The 26,010-nt window shown below is 36.9% G+C and overlaps 1 protein-coding gene across 3 annotated transcripts in view; it reads right to left on the bottom strand.

Moving 5' to 3' along the window:
• Positions 1 to 26,010, bottom strand: part of rgs3a (regulator of G protein signaling 3a) — a 254,786-nt gene that overhangs the window by 45,720 nt on the left and 183,056 nt on the right. For all 3 annotated transcript variants that reach the window (XM_030148618.1, XM_030148616.1, XM_030148617.1), the window contains one exon: positions 22,353 to 23,363. In XM_030148618.1, the coding sequence (XP_030004478.1) occupies positions 22,353 to 23,363 (1,011 nt within the window). The remainder of the gene's footprint in view (positions 1 to 22,352; positions 23,364 to 26,010) is intronic.

Below are 26,010 nucleotides of genomic sequence, written 5' to 3'. Positions count from 1 at the left end.
TTCTCCAAAGCCGATCTGATCGGCCCGTGGCACTTTACAGGTTGTTTTCGTAAAGCCGATTTAATCGGCCCATGGCACTGAAAGTGTTAAAGTCATGTTACATTTTAGATAAGTGAACAATAGAACAATGGAAAATTTCCAGGGTGGTATTGGTCATAAGTCAGTTTGTAGTATTGAGAATGAAACTTGGAGCATACTCATTTTCCTCCCTAACCTCAATGTTTATGTAAATATGACCAAAATACTTTCCACTGCGCTATTTCATCTCTGCTGCCCATTACTAGTGGTGTTTCCTTTATTAATCTTGTGGGGTGAGGACTGCATTGATGCATATCGAGACACCACATCAATTATATAATGCAAAACAAGGCCATGGTACTTTATCTACTGACAAGTCAACTTTCACCAGGATTTTCACACAGTTGTAAACCAGACATGGATGCCAAACTCATTTTAGTTCAGGGGCCACATTCAGCCCAATTTGATCTCAAGTGGGTCAAACAAGTAAAATAATAGAATAACAATAGATAGACAATAACTCCAAATGATAACTATCGTTTCACAAAAAATGCGAATAACATTAACTTCCATGAACAACTAAAAATTTCTAAAGAAAAATAAGTGCAAATTTCAACAATATTCTGCCTCGGCATCTCATTTATACATGTGCATCACATCTTACAGATCACAGTGGATCTACAAATACACAGAACATTTATGCCACGTTTCCACTACGTGGAACTGGCTCGACTCTACTCAAGTACCAGATACTATTCCTGGAGACCGTTTCCATTACAGGATACTACCAACTTCAGTGTACCTGGACATCATAGTGACGTGGCGTGTAACTTCTGTGACATCTGCTCAGAGAGTTGCCGATAAACTTGCCCGTTGCGTGTTGCCCGGTCAAACTCATGCTGAATTTTTTTCAGTGGTCACCAAGGACAGAAATGTCTGAACCTCCACGACCAATCACGGTGTAGTTTTGTGGGCTGCCATCATGTGGATTAACCTACCGGTATATTTACTGTACACTTCCAAATCTGTTTTTTTTTTTTTGTCAAATGGTGGGTTGCACATTGATGATGCAATGACACAGAGACAATTCTCTGACCAATCAGTGGTCTGCAGTGTTTAAATGTCACGTTTTAGTATCTCTTCACCCATTTTGGAACCTTGGCCAAGCAGATACCAAACTTAACGTGCGTGCATTTGAAAATCCTCGGCCTGATTTATCAGGCACACTACTGCCACCCAGTGGTCTGATTTATCAGTGCATGCCAAAGTTTTTGGACAGATGGACAGACAATCAACTGATGACAATACCCTGCAGCCAGTGTGGCCGAGGGTAAAAAACTAGTACCGGGTACCAGATTCCAGGTTCTTTAAGTAATGGAAATGCAAAAAGGCCGTGTTGAGTCAAGTCGAGCCGGTGCCAGGTAGTGGAAACGCGGCATTAGTGACAGGGATCTTTACAGTAAAAAAAAAAACTTGTCAAGACTCAGTGACGCCTTGACTGTCAATGTCTTTGGTGTAATTTTTGAACTTTGCAAACTCATCTTGTGGGCCAGACTGGACCCTTTGGATGGGATGATTTTGGCCCGCTGGTCGTATTTTTGACACCCCTGCAGTAGAGTATGAACCTCAGAGTTTGTATATGTGGCAAATCATTTATTAACATTTATATAATCTATTCCCGACTGAGTCAAAACACTGCTATAGCAACCAGCGCCTCCATTCAACACCTCCATTCAAACACATGCAAGACACAACTATAAAACACGGAGGCCTTCTGGATCATCTCCGGGATTAGGGATACGTCAGGAGGGTGCTTTGTTGTGCCAGTGATGGAACCCAAAGTCTTGCCAGTTACTGCAATGACCCAGACACATTATATGAATATATATGGGTAGAGCGTACGGCGGTGCTTAAAATGGTCCAAGCACCGTGACATCAGGACATCATGTCTGACGAAAGAAAGGCATCAGCAAAGCCCAGGATGACTTAATTTAAAGGTCAGACATTGAGTGAGACACTGTATATTCCTCTGAGATACTACATAAGCTTATTATGACCAGCATGAGACATATAATGTATGTTTGTATTATTAGTCATAGGTCTGAGCGCTACAGAGCTACAGCCTGTGATGCTGAACAAAACACTTTCTTTAATGCGCTGGAAGATGTCACTCTTGACTCAGTTCCATTGCTTATTACTAAAATTACTAGATTTAAACATTCAATATGTAATCAGCACACTATATGTAATTCAGCAACATCAGATGTCTTTTTCAGATGTGTCTATGGTGAACATGTAAACACTGTCATGCTCTGTAATATTGATTTATGAACATCCACATGATCAGTCAATTAAATATAGGAAAATATCTGATTTTCACTGAAAAATGGAAAGGATAATATTATAATAAATGGTGATAAATCACTCAGTCATGGTTAAATATAGACAGAAATTCATTTGGACATCACCACAAAAAATTGTTCTAGGTCGTTATTGGTTTATCAAAACAATGACATAAGACTTATCAGTAGATGAAGTCACAAAGTTGCTCAGGATTATGGGAGTTGCAGTTTTTCACCTCTGCTTTGAATGAAAATCATTGTCACACCCCTCAGACACCAGACAATGTAAGGCCAGGTAAAGTTGACATGTATTCACACTGTCATTTAATTCTAATGAAGCACAATACAAGTAGCATTAAAAGGACAATCAGGCAAATCAGGCAGAGACAGGCTGGCTACCACAAGAGGGAGTAGAGAGACAAAGTGATTTCTAACCTCGTTTTATTTACGAGGAAGGACAGGTAGTGAGAGCAAACCCGGCTGAACCTGTTTGTAAGTAAAGTAAGCATTATCACAACCACAGCCCGTGTCGTAACAATCACTGTTCAGAGGCAAAGAAAAGAAAATGATAAAAATAGGACCACTGGCCCTGTAGCTCAACTACTTGTCAGGTTCTGCCACTATGTTAGAGTCCTGTGGTCTTGATGTAGGAGATCAGTCTCCGAGTAGAAGTGGGTGGTACTGTCACTGGAGAAGAACTCAACGAATTAAATAAAACTCCATATATGACTTCCTATCAGTGCTCAAGTGACTATATTGATATCTCTAACCATGTACATATTATAAGCCATCAAAATATGGCCCATTTTAAGTAATGGCACATTTTTAATATTTAAAAAAATTCAAAAATCAAAATTTCTCAAAACTTTGAACAAAATTCCAAGGAAGATACATATAAAATTTGAAATGAATCCAACCAGCAGTTTTGTCAAAGAAGATGTTGCTGAGGAAGACAAAGACAACAACAAAGATGACGACAAAGATTACTAAGACGACGACGAAGACAACAGTGAGCTAAAAATGCAAGCAAAACCAGAGTCAAAGCTTTCATTACTTTCCTTCACAGCACCTGGCACATAAAGAAATGATGATTGATTCTAAACTGCACCTCTTCAGTGCTCATTTGACATTGTAGCAATGTTTATGAAGCTATAAAGTTATTGTGTTAAGTTGTTCTAGGGTTGTTTTCTGTAAAAAAAAGAAAAAAAAAAAAGTGAGAAACACAGGCTTAGCATTAATTTTGTGGGAGCAGTGGCTACCTTCTGGTTTGGTATTGGCTTCTGCTGGTGACAAATGGAATAAATATTTGAATGTCAAAACTGCATACTGAACCAAATAAATATATAGCATAAAATTGAGATTTCATTGAAACATGAAAAATACTACTCAAATCAACAATATATATTTGGTAGGTGCAGTTTAAAATATTTGGGGGAGGGGGTGGTATTATACATTCGCAAAAAAGCCTGTAATGTAATATATAAGGACTGTTGGTTTATGTCTATTCAGTGATTTCTTAAATGGTCTAAATTCTGGAGGTAAGAATTATGATTGTGCTGCAATACACACATTAAATCTTTCTCTTGTATATATACAGCATATATCATCTATTCCCCATGTGCTGTTCCTAATTAAAACCAGGAACGGCACTAATTCTGTCCAAGATCACACATAATTCTGTTATCGTCACACATGGAAGAAATTGGTTACACTACAGATAGAGTTACACAAGCTGAAGCAGTAATCTGGGAAATGTAATGTGTGACCTGGTCTGTTCGACTCATGTTACTCTTCAGAAGTGAAACAACCGGAACAAATGATCTTTTTTTGCAATCAGTTTCAAAGCCAGCTATTATATCCCTGATTTACATCACACTACTGTGAGATCAGAGGTAATGGGTGGAAACAGCAGGTTCCCACACTCCATCACATACAGTTCACTGCAGTGTGTGGAGGTGGAGAGATTACTAAAAACTTACACAATAATCACAAATGATCGCACAGTTGCTAATAAACACACAAACAAACAAGCTAGCTTCAGTGGCTGGGATTAAGGTGGTTTAGGTCAGTGGTTCTCAACTGGTCTGGCTTCAGGACCTACTGTCACCCCTCAATGACAAGCAAACACTCAAATTGATAACGGTTAAACTTCTCAAATTCATTTAATACAAATGTGGTGTGTTTTGAACCTGAGATAATACAGAATATCCTAGTAGGCCAACATAGAAGACAAGTTTAGACAAGAACGCAGTGCAGAGGGTTATTAAAACTGCCCAAAAGATCATCGGCTGCCCTCTGCCCACCCTGGAACACCTGTCAACATCCTGCTGTTCAAGAAAAATAAAGGCCATCACAGGAGACCCCACACACCCCGCATACCCACTGTTCGACCTGTTGCCCTACAGGTCGATCAAGTCCCGCACCAGCAGGCTGACAAACAGCTGCTTCCTCTGGACTATTCGCACCGCCAACACCAACGGACTCATACACACACATCCACACACAGTCTGACACATCTTCTGCACCTGTACAACCCTTGCACACTGCACTTAACTTTGCACACTGTATTTTAAAATTTTAGTCTTTATCTTTTTTTTTACCCCGCTGTTATTTATTTATTTATACATATACTGTTATTTGTTCTGTATTTTTATTATTACCACAACAATTTCGTTGTAACTTCTGTGCAATGACAATAAAGGCTATTCTATTCTAAAATTAATAATAAAGCACAATGACCAGCAGGTGGTGATGCTAAAGAGGGGAATACTCCCTTTAACACTAAATTATATACATTTTTTTATTTCATATTTTTATTGATGTGTATACAAGAGAATTAAAGGTACATACCAATACCATGGCACACTGATGTCAACATTAACCAGGTTTGTAAACACCATTACTTTTAGATTTGTATATTTTTTTAGGAACAAATAACAATGAAACCTGACAAACAATACAATGAAAAGAATACTAAGACATAGTCTGAATAAAATAATTAAACTGGTGACATAAACATAACTAACTAACTAACTAACCAGCTAAATAAATAAATAACGGGAAGAAAAAAAGGGGGGGGGGGGATTACATTGTCTCAAAAAAATCCATAAACGGTTGCCATTTATTATAGAATTTGTTCAAGTTTCCCTGTTTTGAATATCTAATTTTCTCTACTTTTAAAAAGGACATAACCTCATTAATCCACTGTGTGCTGGAAGGGGCTGTTGTAGATTTCCAATTAAGAAGGAGGTGGCGTTTAGCAGAGAGGTAAAAGCTATTACTTCCAATTCTTTAGCAGAGCATTTCGTATATTCTTCCGGGAGACCAAAAATATGAAGAAAATATGTAGTTAAGTGTCAATAGTTTTCGAAAATACCTGGGACATGGTATTGAAATAAATTAGCCAAAAATTTGTCAGGGCTGGACAAGAAAAAAACATGTGTGTGAGATTGCAGGGTGAACCTCCACATCTGTCACAGACATCTACCGTATTTGGGAAAATCTGAGCCAAATTAGATACATTTTAACCAAAATCAAAAATGTGCACTCAGTTAAAATTAAAAGTGCATTCAGTCACTTATTGAAGAATTAAACACATTGAGGTTTTTGTCCTCAGTGTAGGTAAAACCATATCTGATGTAGTCGTTGTCACACCTGAGTTTCGCCATGATATGAATAGCCTAGAAACTTTTGGATATTCTTTCATGCTGTGAAATGTCTGGTGTTAATTAACATTACAGCGCATTATCCCCACCTACTGCTGGAGAGTGTGAATGGACGGTGCTCAATTCTATAAAAATGAAAGCACAGGATTGGTTTCTTAACATTAATTTTGCTCAGGCAAGGGCCTGCAACCCACCAGTTGAAAATCACTAGTCTAGATGGAATTAACCAAGTGTTTTTTAGTGGTAATACAAAAAGGGGAAAAAAAATTGAGAATGCAGGGTAATTTTTGACCATGTACGAGTTTCTCTGGGAAAGACAGCACAGCGTGGGAAGCTTTGAACTCTTATAAGATCACAAGTTCACCACCAGATAATGCTTCTTTTCTTTTTGCTTACCTTTGAAATACCTTTTTTCAGAAAGTGTGGTGTAACATGTCATAGAATGTCCATTTAATATTTCTCTCTCTCTCTCTCTGAGTAAGTTTTCAGCTAATTCAGTGGAAAAGAAAGCAACATGATTAACAATAAATCAAGAAGATAGAGATACCCCTAGTGCACACTGGAATCTTTTCTTCCACGGTTCCATAGTAGTGATCATTCATCCGTTCATCCATGACTCATTTACACAGATACGTTTTAAACAAGAATTATGACACGTTCACGGTCAGGTGAAGATAAATGAAATAACTAAGTAAAGACACATGCTCTCTCATATTCAGCTGAGTTTTGGATTGGGAGATGGAATTGGAAGAATTGGAATTTATATAATAAAATGGTAATGGTAAATTACTTAATTTGGCTGTCAAAACCACATTAAGTGTGCAGACAGCTGTCACAGAAGCCAGCAAATGAATTAGTGGTTCTTCAGTAGACTCTTATTACCCACTGCCAATGTGGTTCTTTCAGTATGAATCTATGGAGCTGAATATCTTATGAGCTGATTACCTCCTGTCACAGAAGAGCATCTTACCGACATGAGTAGATATAATATCAGATGAGTATATAATATAATACCAAATCAAGGGTTGGAATGGTATTTAACTGTAGTGTGACTGACTCTGTAGACAGTATGAACATATTTTATGCTTATGGTCAGTTTCATTCCATTTGTAAATATACAGTACGGATTCCTCCAATTCAGGCTGGGACATATTCAAGAAAAAAATTGGAAAACTAGTTAAAATACTGAAATGAATATATGATTTGAAAAAACAAAACAAAACTGTTGTGAACAGATGATTATAATTATGATGTGGTCCAAAAGCAGCATACAGGACAAATACTTTAGAAGTAAAGATGGGCCAAGAACAACCAGAAGATTACTGACATGTTTAAAAACAAATAAAGATCCAAAGGGATGTGGATGTTAAAATCCATGCAGCAGAAAATAATGAAAAGTTTCAAGGAACCTGCTTGCGTGTAAAAGGCTGAAGAACTGCCATTCCTCTAGAATTGATAAAACCACACGGGTCAAGATTAATGAGGTGAACCTGTGTTAAGCTCTACAACACAGAGTTAAAGACACTATGAAAACTGGTACAAAATGTAAAAAAAAAAAGTAAAATGATTAAAAAAAATCAAAAATTCAGTACAAAATAATAAAATTTTCATAAAATGATTGAAAATTCCAGTACACAATAATAAAATCTACATAAAACGATTGACAAATTCTAGTACAAAATAAAATAATCTGTATAACATGATTGAGAAATTCCGAGTACAAAATAAAACAAATCTACATAAAAATAATGGGAAAATTTGAATACAAAATAAAAAAATATTAAAAATAATTTTAAAAAGCAGAAATGAACTTAAATTAGCAATTAGTGAAGCAACTATACGCCTTTGATGGGTACGTATCATATATGATACAAGGTGCATTGAAGGGTTAACATTCACAAGCCACTTTTACACAGAGATCCTGGAAAAAAGGCAAGGTGGTGATCCCATCTTTTTTCCACCACTGACTGATTTCCACAGCCAGGCCAAAGGCGTAACATGGGTGAGACAGGCCGGACTTTTACACAGTGGACCTGCGTTCCGGAATCAAAGGGGCGGTGATGCAGCGCTCATTTTTAAATCCCTCTGATGTGGGAGAGAAAGCAAGTGCATATGGAGGCACTGGCATGGATTCTGCAGCCCAGCACCACCGGCATCGTGCCCGCTGCAGTTAGCTTCGTGCCAGCCTGGCTATGTGCTTGTTTAAAGGACATGTAGCTGCAGAATCATGCCAGTGCTGCCATACACGCCCGCTGTCTCTCCCACACCAGGGGTTGCCGTCATCAAAAACGTCACACTTTGGTTGCGGAACAAGAGGTGTTCCTTTTACATAGCGTTCTGGAATCATGAACCCACCTTTATCATGGCTCTGTTACTACCTCCAGAAGCATAACAAAGGTGGGACCAAATGATCCCACCATTTCGTTTACACATACGTCATTCCGGAATAAAGGTGAAATGTTCCTGCAATGGAAGTGCTGTGTAAAAGGGGCTACAGATTAGAATGCGGCCCCTTTGCTCCTGGGGTCCATGGGCAAAGTGCCCATCAGGCCCATGCATTAAGACAGCCCTGCTACAAAATGGTAAAGGCTTTTTTCAAGTGTGTTGCAAGAATCAAAACTGAAACACATTTGATAAGGTGTTATTTTATTTTCAGTGTAATACACATCAAAAATAATTTTTTGATGCGTTTCCAGTTATAACTCAACATACTTTACCAGTGGCTTCTGATACAGGGTTTTAAATATGGTTTCTATAAACTTGTGGGTTTGTATACATCTGTATGTAATAGTCCATGACTGAGTAAAAAAAACCACAGCTTCTTATAATGTGTCCAGACTGTTCAAGGCAGAGCTATAAATAATAGAATGGAAAGAGATGGGTAGGACCATTTCTGAAGGATCATTTCTGGTTGTGTAATGTCTGTGAACAAAGCTTGCCAAGAAATCACTAATATGTATATCTGTTTCAAAACCTGAGCCATATTCAACTAACCAACTGATGAAGGATTCTCAGATTTCACAAATGGCATAAATTCCTTCTAAAATGAAAAGAAAAACCCCACCAGATCTTTCTGTGCTGGGTTATGTAACTCCTTTTTCCTCTTGGATCACTGTCATAAATGATACTGAGCTTTGCGTTCCATAAATTTTGTTTGATCCTTGCAAGATTCCTCCGTAAATCAGTTTGATCCACTTTTGTTAACCATTTACAATGTGCAGGATGCTGACATACCTACAGAAATCCCATTCTCAAATTGTGAAATTACTCCCCAACCATCATCGGCATTGAGTTCACTCATGTTTTGGTCGATAGCTATTTGGATGACTGAACAGTGTGTTGATTGTCAGACTGTTCCGTCTGCTCAGTAAATATTTACAGAACATGTTACTTATTTAGTATTTCCGCAGACATGCCCAGCCAGGCTGTGTCCCACATGGTTTGAAGACTTTGCTCAATCTGATGCATCTGCAGCCAAACAGAAGAGTCCCCTGGTGTTTACCAAAAATCCCAGCATTCAGCACATCATAGATTCTGTTCTTTGTCCTGTACTTTGATTCACATTTTGGAAAAAAAACACTTAAAATGGTGAGACTTATCCTCATCGGTGACACATTGTATGTTTAAATAGTTTCCATGACCCTCTTATACTACAGTTCATTCAGTGAAAAACAAACTATTCTTAGCTCTGGTCACGTGGCATCGGCCCATGTGAGGTGCACTTGATGGTCATGATAGCAACAAGTGTAATGCTATTCTCATACTGTGTTCTCTAAACTAAGTTGGGGAAACTACAGTGGATATGCTCATTAGTGAACATTAGGAACTGATCAGAGTTCACCACTCGTACGTTCAGTGATGGAACACTTCCACAAAGGCACAGGTACACAATGGTGACTACTCATATTGTGCTATTTGGTATCATAAATAGCATTTAGTGGACATCCAGGAAACTCAGTAAGTCACAACACTATTGACACATTCATTATAATTATGTATTCTATTCCAAAACATATGCCTTGCAGCTGAAATTAAAAATAGAAAAACAATGATATCACATATTGCCCATTAAAGCTTGTCAAATTAAAATTGATAATTTTTTTTTATTCGTATTCAGAAATTGGTATTGAATTTGATTAGATTGGAGATTTACTGCTCAATTAATTCTGTGAACCAAGTATAAAAAATGTTCCAGTCCCAGGTCCCACCCAAAGGAACTGGCTACCATTAGCTTCTATCTGCTAAGTAACTATACTGCATACCTAGCTACAATCAAATCAAATAGAATAGAATAGAATAGAATAGAATAGAATAGAATAGAATAGAATTGATCGCTGTGTGAAAAGTTTAGCACAATTAAATTATCTATTTAATAATATTATGACACTCTATATTCTAGTTGCCTACAAGTGATTTATTAGCATGTTGTGTTTTGGGCAGCGCTGTGACATAGTGGACGGCACTTATGCCTCAAAGCGAGAAGGTTATCGTGTTATTTACGTGTTATTTCCACACCGTGCAGGTTTCCTCCGGGTGTTCAGGTCTCCCCCACCATTAAAAACAGATCTGGAGTTGGTCTCTGAGCGCTTCCAATGGCACCTCACTGCTCCTAATGAGTGTGCTATGGGCTGATGCTAATCGCTAATGCTAATGCTAATGCTAGGTACTGTGTGTGTGTGTGTGTGTGTGTGTGTGTGTGTATTTGGATGGGTAAAATACAGTGACTGAATTTCCCTATGGGAGTAATAAAATTAATTGACCTTTAACCTTTACTATCTGCTTACTGCTACCAATATAGTTAAGATTAAATAAACTGGCTAACATACTATTCTAACACATTTACCCCTGTGATGGTGTATCTTATCTAACAGAGTCTGAGAAATGGTTGTTATTGGTACACTAAAGTTATTAAGAATCATGGGTGTTGAAATCATTTTAGTTCAGGGGCCACATACAGACCAACTGGATCTCAAGTGAATCAGACTGGTAAAATATTATCATCATAATTTGTAAATAATGACAATTCCAATTTTTACTCTTTGTTTTAGTGTAAAAAAGTAAAATTATATGAACACTAGCACACTAACCCATGGGGAACCGTGGGTTCTAGATCCTCTGATACAGTTCATTCCTTTACTTTCTTGGTAAATTCCACTGGTATTTTCAGTTGAATAACCTCTCAGCTGGCGTGTCTGTCTCTGCACATGAAATTTGACACCATGGTAAGATGGCCCTATTGTTTACCTGTTGCTAAGTAACCCACTTCAATGATGAGTCTATGATTCTGGGCATAGCAACGTGACTGTAAGGCTACTGTGTTCCAAAATGAGTAATATCGCCCAAAATATTGGTCCTATCAACTTGCTATTATTGTTAGTCTCTTCCATGACCAACAATACATAAGTACGCCAAACTGCAGCAATCAGCTCTCTTCAGATTTTGTGTCATGCCTGGGACACACCGGCAGAGTCCAATTCCGTTTTATCATATAGTCTAGATTTTTATATTAACAAATTATCCTTTCACAAAAAATTTGCATAACCTAAACAAATATGAACAACTTGAAATGTCTTAAGAGATGTTAACAATATTCTGCCTGTTACTGAAAGTTCTGTGTATTTGTAGATCCAGTGATCTGTAAGTTGTAATGCACATACATAAATGATAAACTGAGGAATAATATTGTTAAAATTGCATTTATTTTTCTTTATAAATTTTCATGCATTGTTCATAGTTTCCTAAAGGATAGTTTGTAGATGTAAATACTTTCATCATGTAATTTTACTTTTTCACTCTAAAACATAGAGAAAAATGTGGAATTGTCAATATTTATAGATTATTATGTTATTATTTCACTGGTCCGACCCCGTTGAGATCAAATTGGGCTGAATGTGGAACCTGAAATAAAATGAGGTTGACACCCCTGGACAGCAGTTTGAGCCACAGTTTGTTATGGTTATTAATTTTCTTTCACTTCTTTTTAATGCTTAATGAGACACTCGTGAAAGTTTTTATCACTTTAAACCAAATTCTAGTTCCAGGCTGAGACTTGAAGTTGAATCATAGTCAATTGAATATTTTAGGATGTTGACACAGGGACAAAGGTGAGTCTGACAGAGCTGTGTGTACTGTTTGCACACCATTACATTGGGCAGTACTTTTCCTCCAGTTTGTTTTTGTGTAACATGTCACAGAGTGGATCATTTGTATCTGTGACAACAGCCTGAATTATTTTCATCACTTTACCTGAGTCATCTTTTTTTGTGACAAACCTAAAACCTAAAACCTAAAAAAAAACAACATTATATATATATATATATATATATATATATATATATATATATATACACACACACACACACACACACACACACACACACACACACACAATTATATATATACTTTTCAGATATTCATGAACAACAGGTGCAGTATCATCCAGTTCTTTCAGTCTCATTTTCAGCTTGTGCAAGAAAACTGTTTGGCCTCTTAATAGTAAAAACTTTTTGGGTCATATTTGCATTTGTTTTTTCTTTTTTTTTCTCAAATATTCACTTAATGCACAAAACAAACATAAATGATGAATGAGAATTCTAATCAGTTGCATAAACATAAAGAATGGAAACTTGCATAAACTGGTGATTTTCTTGATATTTTGTAATTACAAAATTTTACAAAACATTATAATGTTTTGTAAAATGCTTGTTTGGAAAGAAACCTGTTGTTTTACATGTAGATAATAATGAATGATTAGTAACGATAAAGTGCAGTAACTGGGTAAAAACAATGAATTGTGAGTATGTTAAAACAGGGGTGTCAAACTCATTTTAGTTCAGTTCCACATTCAGCCCGATTTGATATCAAGTGGGCTGGACCAGTACAATAAATGCGTAATAACTAAAATTTTTTAAGAACAATATGTACAATTTTAGTAATGTTGTGCGTCACCTTCTCATTTACATGTCTGCATTATAATTCACAGATCACAGTGGATCACAAAACATTTAGTAACAGATTATATTGTTGAAATTCCAATTCTTATGAAATTTCAGGTCGTTTGGATGTGGTATCAACCCATTAAAACCCCGTACAGACCTGATTCATGGTTGTTTAGATTATTCACATGGATAGTTTGTATATGTAATCATTTTCAACATGTAATCTTACTCGTTTTTTTTTTTTTTTTTTTTTTTACACTAAAATGAAGACAAAAATTTGGACTTGTCATAATTTATAGGTTAGAGATAGTTCATCTGATTGAGCTGTAAGTAACCCCTGAACCTGAACTAAAATGTTTCACATCCTAGATCACAGGTGTCAAACATACGGCCCATGGGCCAAAACCGGCCCGCCAAAGGGTCCAATCCGGCTCGCGGGATCAGTTTGTAAATACAACCATTTCACTTATGATTAACAATCATTTTAGTGCAGGTTCCACATACAGACCAATTAAACTTCAAGTGGCTCAGATCAGTAAAATACTATCATAATAACCTATAAATAATGACAACTCCAAATTTTACATTTGCAAATGTTTGCATACAATCCTTTAACAAAAAATGTGAATAACCTCAACAAATATGAACAATCTGAAATGTCTTAACAAAAAAGTGCAATTTTAAAAATGATTCTGCCTGTTAATAAATGTTTCGTGTATTTGTAAATCCCCTGTGATCTGTAAGTTGTCATGAACATGTGTAAATGAGAAGCTGAGGCATGATATTGCTAAAATTGCAATTAAAAATTTTCTATATAAATTTCACTTTGTTCATGGTTGTTCATGTTGTTGACATTTTTTAAAGGATAGTTTGTAGATGTAAACATTTCTATGATGTTATTTTACTTTTTTCACTCTAAAACAGAAGTTAGACACAAAAGGTTTAGAACTGACATTATTTCTATGTTATTATGTTATTATTTTACTGGTCTGGCCCACTTCACATCATATTCAGTTAAATGTGGCCCTTGAACTAAAATGAGTTTGACACCCCTGCCCTGCATGGTTAATATAATCAGTGTAATTTTTGCATTTTGCTAATTCATCCCATGGGCTGGATTGGACCCTTAGGTGGGCTAGTTTTGGCCCACACGCTGCATGTTTGACACCCCTGGATTAAAACCTTATTGAATATAAATGCCTGTGATCATTGCTGATAAATCTCTTAATGGATTTTCAGAAGAATTTACACCTCTTCACATGCCAGTCCTGTGATGACATTAGTCGTAAGGTGGTTCGCCCCAGACCTGTTTTCACAAACATCCTGATCCATCCTGTGCTCCTTCACACACCTGTTTGCCATCATGACTCCACGCACAACCCATTTCCACCCTGTGCTCTCCACCACTATGTGTGTCCTTTCCACAACACAGGAATGTAAGCCATCACATGAGCACCAATAAACATACCCCCCCCCCCCCCAACTCCCCAAGTGTCTGGAGAGACAGCTGATATTTATGCAGATTTCAAACAAACATTCGGACCAGATAAACAAAATGTTTAGCCTGCTGAAGCCAAATGTACTGGGATAGAGCCACATGTGTTTGCTATAACAACACACTACGTATGTGTTGGATACACCGTAGTGGCAAAAAAAAAAAAAAAAGAAGAAAAAAGAAAACTGGAGCAAGAGGGATAGTGAAATGTCGGGAAGTTAGAGAGGATTTGTGGGATTTGACAGCAATGGACTGACTGGAAAGAACATGGTGCGGTTTATGCCTATAAGGCCATTTACGGCATTCCTCTCATCACTTCATACTGGAAATTAAAATTTTTTAGTCTCAGAAGCTCTTGTGTACCTTCAGACAAAAAAAAAACATTAGAGGAAATCGTTTCGTTACAACTGTCCTCTCATTTCTTTAAATATAGAAAATAAACTTTATTTATCCTGAATGAATGAAAGCATTCCTCAGCAGCATAGATGGTCTTACAACAATAAATAAAACCACAACAAACAACTTTCAAACTCCACAAGTAAATGAATACAATACACATTGACCAAGAGGACGTGTTTCTGTACAATAACTCACTCCCATCTGATGTTTAAACTCTACTCATGAACACAATGTCATCATTCTAAACATTTGTTTTATTTTGCACCTTACATTTTAATTATCCAGGTTTTTTATTTTGGTCTGTTTTTTTTGTTTGTTTGTTTGTTTTACATCTAATTTATTATCTGTAGTGTGTTTGGTATCTTTTTACTTGCACACTTGTTACTTTATTTATTATGATAATGATTATTATTACTATTTATGTCATTTTTTGTCACTAACAAATTTTTGTATTTGTATCTTCTCTTTATTTTTTCATTGTATCTGAAGCGTCTTGTGCTGTTGTACATTTAAATTTCCCTCTTGGAGGATCAATAAAGTCTATCTTATCTTCAGGGATACATGATAATTGTTTTTTACAACTGATACTGATAATCGATAACTTTTTGCTTCTCATAATACACGTACAGAGAACTGCTTTCGCTTGGTCGACATGTTTGTTGTTGCTGCTACTACAGCTGTGTGGAGCTCTGCTTCCCACAATGCACATTGCGACAAATTTCCTAAAATGCCTAAGTGTCCTACCGGCTTGGTTTGTAAACACATGGAGTGTTTGTTGTGGAGTACACTTCAAAAATGTTCACTGTGAGGGAAGAGATTCAGGTGCGTAATCACTGAAACACTTACATATTTGGGATTCTTAGGCTGTGACTAGGATTTCACAGATTTAATGAAAAATTGAAGACAAAAGTCATACGCATTGTTATTATTTTACTGGTTGAGACCAGTTGAGATCGTATTAAAATGACTTTCACCTCTGTTCTAGAGTAAAACACAACTTTTATAAAGGTGTCACTTTTTTCTTTGTAACTGCAGAATAAACATTGTGGATCAAGTCTGCTAACTGGAATTAAGAGTGTGATGAGCAACACAACATAGAAATAAATAGAGGAAAACTAGTTAAAGCTTACTTCAGTTTGCACAGCTGGACTCTCAGTGTAATTCCTGAAGTCCTTTTTGGAAGGTGGGAAAGAATATACTAACATGATGGAAGATGAGTTCAAGGACACATGGTCAACACAGAAAATAGAGAAAGAAAATAAAGTTTAGTTTCATCTTTCACATAATTCAACAATATTTCGAGGAGTTTATCATTTCACAGGTTATAGTTTTTATAGTTTTGTGGAAATTTTCTACTAAGCACTGAGGACATGATAAAACTGAATGAAAATATAAATAAAAGGTCTTTAAAGTACAAAATAGGATTTGAATGAGTACTATTTCTGTTTAAGTGATAAAGAAAATTAAATTAACACACTTACTATAAATATGTATCATTACTGTTCCTTTCTCCTTTGTCTCTCTATTATGACTTTAACTAGAAGGATTTTTTTTCTTTTCTATTTAAAAAAGTACCTGTCGTCCTGCTCTGTGTCTGTCTGTGTCTGGCTTTTCTTGCGCTGATGAAAGGCCCATAATGACATGAAGTGAGAAGAAAAGGTGCAGAGCGGAAAGAAAGACTGAATATAGTCAGTGCTTTGGTAGAGGATGAGTAAACATCGGCTGTTAAAAACTAGGAGTGATGGGAGACAAAAAGCAACGGAGGAGGCGGGGATGGATCCTCCATCACTTTTTATCATTTATCATTTGTGCTCAGCTGACATGTTACAAGAAGCCAAAAGTCTCCCAGTGGACCATATTATTAAAAAAAATAAAACCAGAAATTAGCCTTGTCTTTGAAAGATATCATGAAATAAAGGCAGCAGAGGCTCGTTGATCAGTGTCATCGACAACCCACTATCACCCCTCAATGACAAGCCACGACACAAACTGAGAAAAGTTGAACTTCTCAAATTAATTTAATAAAAACACGGTGTGTTTTGAACCTGAGATAATACAGAATAGCACGGTATGCCAACACAGAAGACAAGTTTAATGATAAACCAAACTGACCAGCAGGTGGTGATGCTAAATATGGAAATATTCCCTTTAACACTAAATTAGATACATTTTAAACACAACCAAGAGTGCATTCAGTCACTTATTCAAGAATTAAACACACTGAGATTTTTGTCCTCAATGTAGGTAAAACCATATCTGATGTAGTCGTTGTTATACCTTTTGCCATGATTTGAATAAAAACGTTTAGGTCTTTTTTTATGCGGTGTAAACTAACTTTACAGCATATTACTGCCACCTACTGATGGGGAGTGTGACTGGGCGGCGCTCAACTCCATAAAAAAATAAAGCACAGGATTGGTTTCTTAACATTATTTTATTATCATTTTATTAACATTATATTATCAGCCACTGAAAATGGGTTTGCAACCCACTTTTGACAATCACTGATCTCTATTATTCTACATGTGTGAGCTCATAAACCATCAGAGGCTGAATTTAACACACATGTTCTGCTGCACCAGGAGATGAATACAGATGCACAAATTGGGAGGGGTTGTGATAGATCATTTTAAATAATGGAAACACAGCCCTCAGAGAAAATGTGTCCATGACGCCAATAGGTAGTAAAATTACCCTTGAATCTGCCAAGACCAATAGGCTCCAGCCCCGTCTGCTGCATTCCTCCCTCTGCGGCGCTCACACTTACTGCCATTTAAGGCTGCAGAGCGGCGCTGACAGGAGCTGCAACAAGAGATGGATAGCGAACAGCTCTGCTTCTTATTTAGTGACCGCTTGATTACTGCTGTCATTTGTGATCTGTCTTTCATTTAGCTTATCGGATGCATGTGGAGCCCGGATATTAATGTTTTTGTTTTGTTTTTTTCTAATGCATTTTCCTTCCTTATGGTCATTATTACCATTATAACAAACTGATAAAATAGGTGAACAGGTGCATAGGCATAGATTTTATGCTAGATAGAGAGTAAGAAGGTTATTATATCCAAAGCATGTGAATGTGAATTAGAGCTGCACCTTTCAATTATTTCATAATCTATTAATCTACCAATTATTTTCCTTCTTTTGATTTGATTAAAAGACTGTTTGAATCAGTGGAAAAAATAGCAAGAATGTGAAAAAGACATTTCTGAAAGTGACAAACAGTTTGTCCTTTATTCCAGCACCAGCTGAAACAACTACAAAAAGTATAAAAGTAAAAGGATACATAAAAAATATTTAGATCGAAAAAAACAACAATAACATCAGTATAAACGTATATAATAACAACAACAAACAAGTCCAATGACATCTACAAACAATCTGTGCACTACAGTCTTCAACACATTTGGATCCAACTTACTAACAACTTAAGATGGAACTAACATACAAGTGAAAAAACATAAAGACAAATATTTGTAATGTTTGTGTGAAAGTTGAAAAGTTTAAAGGAGTAAGTGATGGTTCCAACGTAAAAAAGTGAACATAGACATTTTCTGCCTTTTTGTCCTCATTTCTTCAGAGCTATGCTCCATGTTGTATGTGTTGATCCTGGTGTCATGTGCGTCACAATAAGCATCCTTGTGAAACACAACAAGTGGAACCAATGTTTAGCAGCAGTAAAATTAAGGAAACAGAGCTTTGATTCAGGAAAATTATAGCATTAGCAGTAATACTTTTTTAATTAATTCAAGCTGATTAATCTATTATCGTTGCGAGTCTTCTATGAATTATGTGTATACAAACACTCAGTTTTTCGATCAAATGTAATTATCCTCCACCCTTTCATCCATTAATTGATTTGATATGTTATAATAGTTATTAGTTTTCAGTCAGTTTCAGTATTCCAATTTCAGTTCCCCTCAGAGGTGAGTCAAAAAGTGGAGTTAAACTACTGTTTCTCATTTTACAGTTTGAGTTCATTATGATATTGTGAACAATACACTATTAACCCTCCTATTATCCTCAAATATTACTAACACATTTTACCCTTGGGGTCAATGTGATCCCAGTGATATTTGGCTCCAGAAAATGATTTACATAAAATTGTTGACCAAGTTTTTGTGTCAAGACACTTTGTTAAATTATTATTATTATTATTATTATTATTATTATTATTATTATTGTTGTTGTTGTTGTTGTTGTTGTTATTATTATTGTTATTATTATTGCTATTATTGTATTTGAGATGATCATTTTATAGGGGAGGCATGTGTAGTTGGAAAGATTTGGATGTGATCAACTCGCAAGCCAACACTGGCATCCCCATTTTGGCAGGAGTTCACAAGTTAAGTTGTTTCCCGCATGCCCACACCATGAGGAGTATCAAAGTTCTCATGGGAATAGCTGTTTTCTCCACCCCGTTAGGAACACCAATGCATGCAATATGTGTTCAGCACATTGAAAAAATATCATCATGATAATGTTATGCTTAATCAGTTGTCCCCATCAAATTAGGAAAAGTCATGACTTATGAAGCAAAAAAACAGAAAGAAAGAAAGAAAAAAAAAGGCCACTATTATTTCTGAATGATAAACATTGAATGGGGTCAAATTGACCCCGAGGATAATATAAAGGTTAACAGCTGATACACAAAGAAAGTTTGGGATATTAAGTACCTGATGCTCAACCTGCTGGTCAAATGTCAACCATGCTTTGTCAAAAATCTGGATGCTATAAAAAAATAGTTTAATTTGAAGAAATTACAGTAGAGATGTGTAAAATAAAGTGTTTATACCAGATAGACACATATTTTTTTTTAACCAAATTAAAGCCTCTGTCTCTGACAAACCACCTTATTTAGGCATAAGTCTGAATAGATATATATATATATATATATATATATATATATATATATATATATATATATATATATATATATATATATATATATATATATATGTATTAGGTTTGTCACAAAAAAAAGATGACTCAGGTAAAGTGATGACAATAATTCAGGCTGTTGTCACAGATACAGATGATCCACTCTGTGACATGTTATGCGAAAACAAACTGGAGGAAAGTACTGCCCAGTGTAATGATGTGTAAACAGTACACACAGCTCTGTCAAACTCACCTTTGTCCCTGTGTCAACATCCTAAAATATTCAACTGACTCACAGATGTGAGTGAGTTTTACTATTTGTGAGGTGTATTCACTGATCTGAATCACATAGGACTGGCCTGTATTTACTGTATGATTCAACTGCAGTTCTGTGTAGAAACAAGTTCTATGTAGGAACGGAGTTAGTATGACTGAGCACAAGCACAAAGAAATGAGAGGTTCAGTATTTGAGTTGCGGATTTGGAACATCAGAAATGTGGTAAAATTAAAAAAAAAAAAAAAAATCTTTTTAAAAGTTGGATTAAAAATAGACAAACATGTTCAGCAAATTGAAATGAAAGACTATTCAATGCCCTAAGAGGCCATACTTTCATAAAAGGGAATATATCATATATGAAGACTTTTCCATAACCTATAGAATAACATGGAGGAATTATAGGTATGTTACAAATGATTCCTCTATGAAAACAAGACACAGTGAGCTTCCTCTATTTTTCACTTCTCATCATTGATCAAAGCCTAGAAAAGACTCAACTCCCTCACATGTGTGGCAGCAGATAACAGGATGTGAAACATGCTTCCCTCTGTTGGACGACTGGAACAACTACCACCTGCACCAATGACACACTCATTGCACTAATCCTAAAGGGACTCTTCTGTCCAAAAAGATAAAACACATGTTGTGTTTTATCCGCTCTGTCTCTCCTTGTACGTTTCTATAGGTTTGTCCACTTACTGGCCTCTAACCTGGGGTGCTTGCTAACGTGTCTCTACTTTTTTTCCCACTCACCCTAACAGTTGGACACAGAAGGCCATCCACCCTGACTTATTTCTGTCATGTAAAGTTGCAGTGCTTTAAAAGTGACATGACTCTGCTGCTCAACTCTTTGGCTCAACATAGTAGTAGCTGCATGAAACAACGCCTGGTCATCTATCTTTAGTCTTTTAACTTGGACAGAGAGGAAAGAGCTGCAGAAGGTGTGTAGTTTTGACTATGGTGTTTTTATCCCTGATTTCAGCTACTGCAGCTTTAAAGAGAGTATTTCTGTGAGGGTTTTTGCTCAGTTTTTCTCTGTATAATATTGTTAAGTCTCGACCTCATTCCACTAAGCGCTTCGGGATGCTTTTGTATTGTGATTTGGCACCATATAAATAAGTTGGTTCTGGAATAAAGGACAAGTGGTGTATCATTTACAGATGTGTCTCTTTCACATTTGTCTATTTTTTTCACCTATTCAAGTAATTGTTTAATTGAATCAAAGATAATAATCAATAGATTAACTGATTACAAAAATAAGCGATAGCTGCAGCTCTACATATACATACTACCTGGCAAATTTTCATTATCACAAAATGAAAACATTTTGTTAAATAAACTAAATAAAATTTAAATCAAATAACACATATCTTCGTATTCTACATAAAGTCACATGTGAGCAAGTAAAATCACACATAATGAGAATTTTCTGGAGTTGGTCTAATTTTAAAGATGTGTTTTTTGGTTTGTTTTGTCATCTCTTTTCTCCTTCAGTAGTTTTGTTTGTGTACATCTGCTTTTTCACTCCCTGCAAAGTAACCAGGGTGTAATTATTGATAAAGAGGTACCTGAAATCGTGCACTAGGGAATGACTCCCATCCCACTTCAATATGGATCTATATAAATGCGAATTTGACTGAGAGTATTTTCTTGTGCAGTTAATATTTTAAAATCATTTGGCAGCATGGTCAAAGGCTTGAAAGTATAAATGTCTAAATGTTCTTTTCATTTTCTGTTTCACAGCAAAATTGTAATTGGAAATGGATCATTGTCACACAATAGATAAAGGACTTATACTTTAAATAGTATTCAGAATTCAGCCACAAGATTGTGATTGCAGTAAACTTCCTGTGATTCTGCTGTTTTAAAACCCATAACAGTTCGACATTAAACTGGTCAAAACACACCAGTTAAGACAAGACAATACTGAGTGCACGTGATCTATTCAACGACTTAATGGTATTACTCCTTCTTGTTTGCGTCCTCTTTCTTTCCATGCATTATGACATGAGTTAAAAGTGTTTTTAGTCAAGAAAAGCCTTATTTTTGTATCTGCTCTAGGTCTGTCTGTCTGTCTGTGGCTGGCTTTCCTTCCATTGATGAAAATGTACTTGCTCAGTTTTACCACTTGATGTCACTCTTTTTGTACAAACTAAAATTAAACACATCATTCAAACATTACAGATGGGATATTAAACAGACATTATTCATTTTAATGACTATGTTTGTCAGTGCGAGACAAATGTGATACTTTGAAACTGTATTAATGTCTTTATAAGATCGCATTTTGTGAATGGTCATGATGATTGTTTTTTTCTTGTGTTTTCTATCTAACCTTACCTTTCGTCCAGAGAACAGCATGCACAGCTGATGCATGGAGCCTCCATTCTTGGTCAGCTCCTTCTTCAGGGTTTTGGGCGATGGGAGTGTCCAGCCGCCCTTGTGGTGCCCGCTCCCGGCTTCCAGGCAGTTGATGGCATTGTCAGAGGTGAAGCATGGCGTGCGGGGGTCCTGCAGGAGGCTCCCCTCACTGTGGGTGCGTCTGCGGAGGGAGTTCTGAACACTGAGCCCCCCCCCTCCGTGCTTCTCACAGGTAGCGCCCTCCACCATGCTGCGGCGTTTGCTGTCACTCCGTTGCAGGTAGGCATCATCACTGTCATCTTCATCGTCCTCCTCCTCGGACTCCTCGTCTTCATCTTCGTCATATTCGTCTTCATCGGTGTTGGGTGAGGAAAGGGCATCAGCGCTGAAGGACCGATCCAGACGCAGTTCAGGAATGACAAATGAAGACGAGGAAGAGGATGGGGGAGCGTTTGTGTCGGGAGGATCTGAGGCATAGTCCTCGTCCGTGTTCAGCACCACCAGGTTGAGGTTGGCCTCGATCTCATTCCTCTCCTCTTCCCCCTCCACTACTTCCTCTTTCACATCCCTCTCACTTCCTGCACTCTTTCTGCTGCTTCCACCATCCTCCTCCTCCTCCATTTCATCCTCTTCTTCTTCTCTCAGATTCTCCTCATCTCCATCTTTTCCTTCTCTCCATATTTCCATCTCATGCCCCTCCATGCTCTTGCAGTCCTCACCTTCTGTGGAAGGAGGCGGTGTGGGAGGCACCTTATGCCGCTCCTCAGATCCCATCAAACCCCCCAGGGGCAGGTATACTTCATCCAGAGGACTGAGGGGCTCTGACGGGTGAGGACTTCCAAGAGTTGGGGGCTCAGAGGGGCTGGAGGGGTACAGGCTGCTTTCCTCACCCTCTGAGCTGCGAGTTGGCAAGTGGAGGCACACACCTCCTCGATCTCCTCCGGCTCCACCAAGCTCACATGAAGGGGCGTCCACCTTAGGCTCCAACATCTACAAGTGAAACACCACAGAAGAGCAGAAGATGAAATTATCACTGTTGGAATCATTCGCTATGGAATTTGAAGAATGAATACTATGTTCCCTTTGTGGATCAAATTAATTCTGCTGCTATGAGCAACACCACTCAAGCATTTGAACACATTTCATGTTCGTAAAAAGATCTCTGTTATGCTATATGTCAGTGTGAAGGCTAATATAAGAATCACTTTAAATGCAGCTTTATCAAGTGTTGGGTCTCATTAGGAGTCATTCCTGAATGGGTCCTGGAGTGATAAGGTAAGGTAAGGTAAGGTAAGGTAAGGTAAGGTACGGTAAGGTAAGGTAAGGTAAGATAAGATAAGATAAGGTAAGATAAGATAAGATAAGATAAGATAAGATAAGATAAGATAAGATAAGATAAGATAAGATAAGATAAGATAAGATAAGATAAGATAAGATAAGATAAGATAAGATAAGATAAGATAAGTCTTTATTGTCAATGATACTATGTACACAGTACAACAAAACTGGAGCACTGCCTCACCAGTGCAAGAGAGAAGGCACACAACAATAAAAACAGAACAAATCATACACTGAATAACATCTACAATATGTGCAAAAATATGCATATGTGCTGAAGGCCCACTGTGAAAAGAGGAGAAGTTAGTGACACAGTACGTTCATGAACTGGGGTTATTGCCTTGCTGTAAAAAACTGTTCCTGAAATAAATGTGCAGCCATCTATCAAACATTTCTTTTGACATACATGCCAAAATGTGGTAGGCTGTCTGTGACTGAAGATGGCATGAAGATGAAGACTGGAAAGTCTAATTTGGCAGGTGAGTGAGCCGTCATACTGCACTCTTTTATTTGATCTGAGATCAAATTCACAGAGGTCAAATTTAAGCCAAGGTCCTTGTCCAAGGTTAAAATGTATAACAGATGCTGCATTTACTTGTAATGTTCAGACTAATCTGGTGTTTTAGGATTGAGGAAACAGACTTTTGGAAATGACAGATATCTGCCTTCACTGTCCCCTTGTTTGAGACGTCCCTGTCACTGGGTTGTTTTACGAGAAAACTCACAAATCCTCCTTGACAACTTGACAAATTTACTTTGTTGCTGAGAGGGTCTATAGTGTAGAACCCTCATGTGGTTTGAGTGAGGGGCTGAAAACATCTGAATTACAAATGGAATTACAGAAAATCAGTGATAGCTATAAACATGTAATTTAACCCACAAAGATCTAAACAGGCACCAATGACCAAAATCATCTACTAATTTAAAATGTTTAATACTTGGTGATCCACTAATCCTATCAATATGTGTAAATAACTGGTGTAAAATACAGTTTGTCATCTTTACATGGCCATCAGATATGACCCATTTGGACATTCAGAGGCTCCGTAGTGAATGTGGAAACGCTGTCATATTCTACAGCATTGATTCACCACTAAAACCCATGGAGTTTGGTCAATGAAAGTGGTTGTAGACATTTGTTTAAATGTTTAGTTAATGATATATTTTGCAGGAAAAACTCACTTTTTCTTCAATTTTCTATGATAACCTTTGAAATTACTCTGAGCTTTTAATGATCTTCTACATGGGCAGTGAATCGAATATAGGAAAATACTTGATTTACACTGGAAAATACAAAATACAAAATGCAAAAGGATAATATTGTAATAAATGGTGATAAATCCCTTAGACAAGATTAAATGTAGAGAAATGTATTTGGAAGTCACTTAAAAAAATACCTCTGGATCTTTACAGGTTAAAAACTGTTATTTATATTTAGAGGTACTGGTATGAGTTTGTTTTTGTTGCCGCTTCTCCTTGCTTTCAGTTTAGTTTTCTCCATCTTCCTTTTCATCAAGCAGTCACAAAAATACACTTCACAAATGCCACACTACCACATTAAATGTCAAGAAAGTGGAGTAAAACTGCTGCTTGCTGCACTAAACTAACTGCATTGAATCAGTTAAGTTCAGCATGTCTTGTGTCCTGGAATAAAAACAAGCCAATACTTTTACAGAACTGAAAGAATTTTCTGTTAAAAAGTCCTAGAAAAGAAGTGACCACCACTCTATTCACCCTGCCAATTTGTCTCTTAACACATTTCCAACACATCCAAATGAACCATGTAATGACCTCGCCTACTTGCCACAAGGTCACTGTCTCTCCTTACCTCTTTCTGCCTTTTGGCAAACCATCTGCATGACCTCCTTCCAAATATTTGCCAGTGTTAAATCCTGACCTCTTCCAGCCCACTGAGCCCTCAGTGGGTGGGTCATTACTAATGCATTTTGAGTGGGCCAGCATCATTTTTAAAAATTCAACTAAAGATCACAACATTTTCAGGAAAACTGAATATATTCACACGACATAAGACGGTAAGTGATATATGTGCACAAAATATTGATTTTTTTTCATATGCAGATACACTCCAGCCTTGTGGGGTTAAGGATTTTGCATATTTTCACACAAATGTTTGATGGATTTTGACACAATTTGGCTTTTTAACTTACGATTGAAATAAAACTAGGCCTTGAACCTTAACATGCTTTGGCTGAGCTCCACTAGACCATTAAAAGCATCAGCTCCTTTACAAACACCAAGCACAGAAGTTACCACATAACTTGGTTAGGCTGAGGTGAAA

This window comes from Sphaeramia orbicularis, chromosome 12, assembly GCF_902148855.1.
Source record: "Sphaeramia orbicularis chromosome 12, fSphaOr1.1, whole genome shotgun sequence".
Classification (NCBI taxonomy): Eukaryota; Metazoa; Chordata; class Actinopteri; order Kurtiformes; family Apogonidae; genus Sphaeramia; species Sphaeramia orbicularis.
The sequence above is the reverse complement of the archived record's forward strand: the minus strand, read 5'-3'. Positions and strand labels throughout refer to the sequence as shown.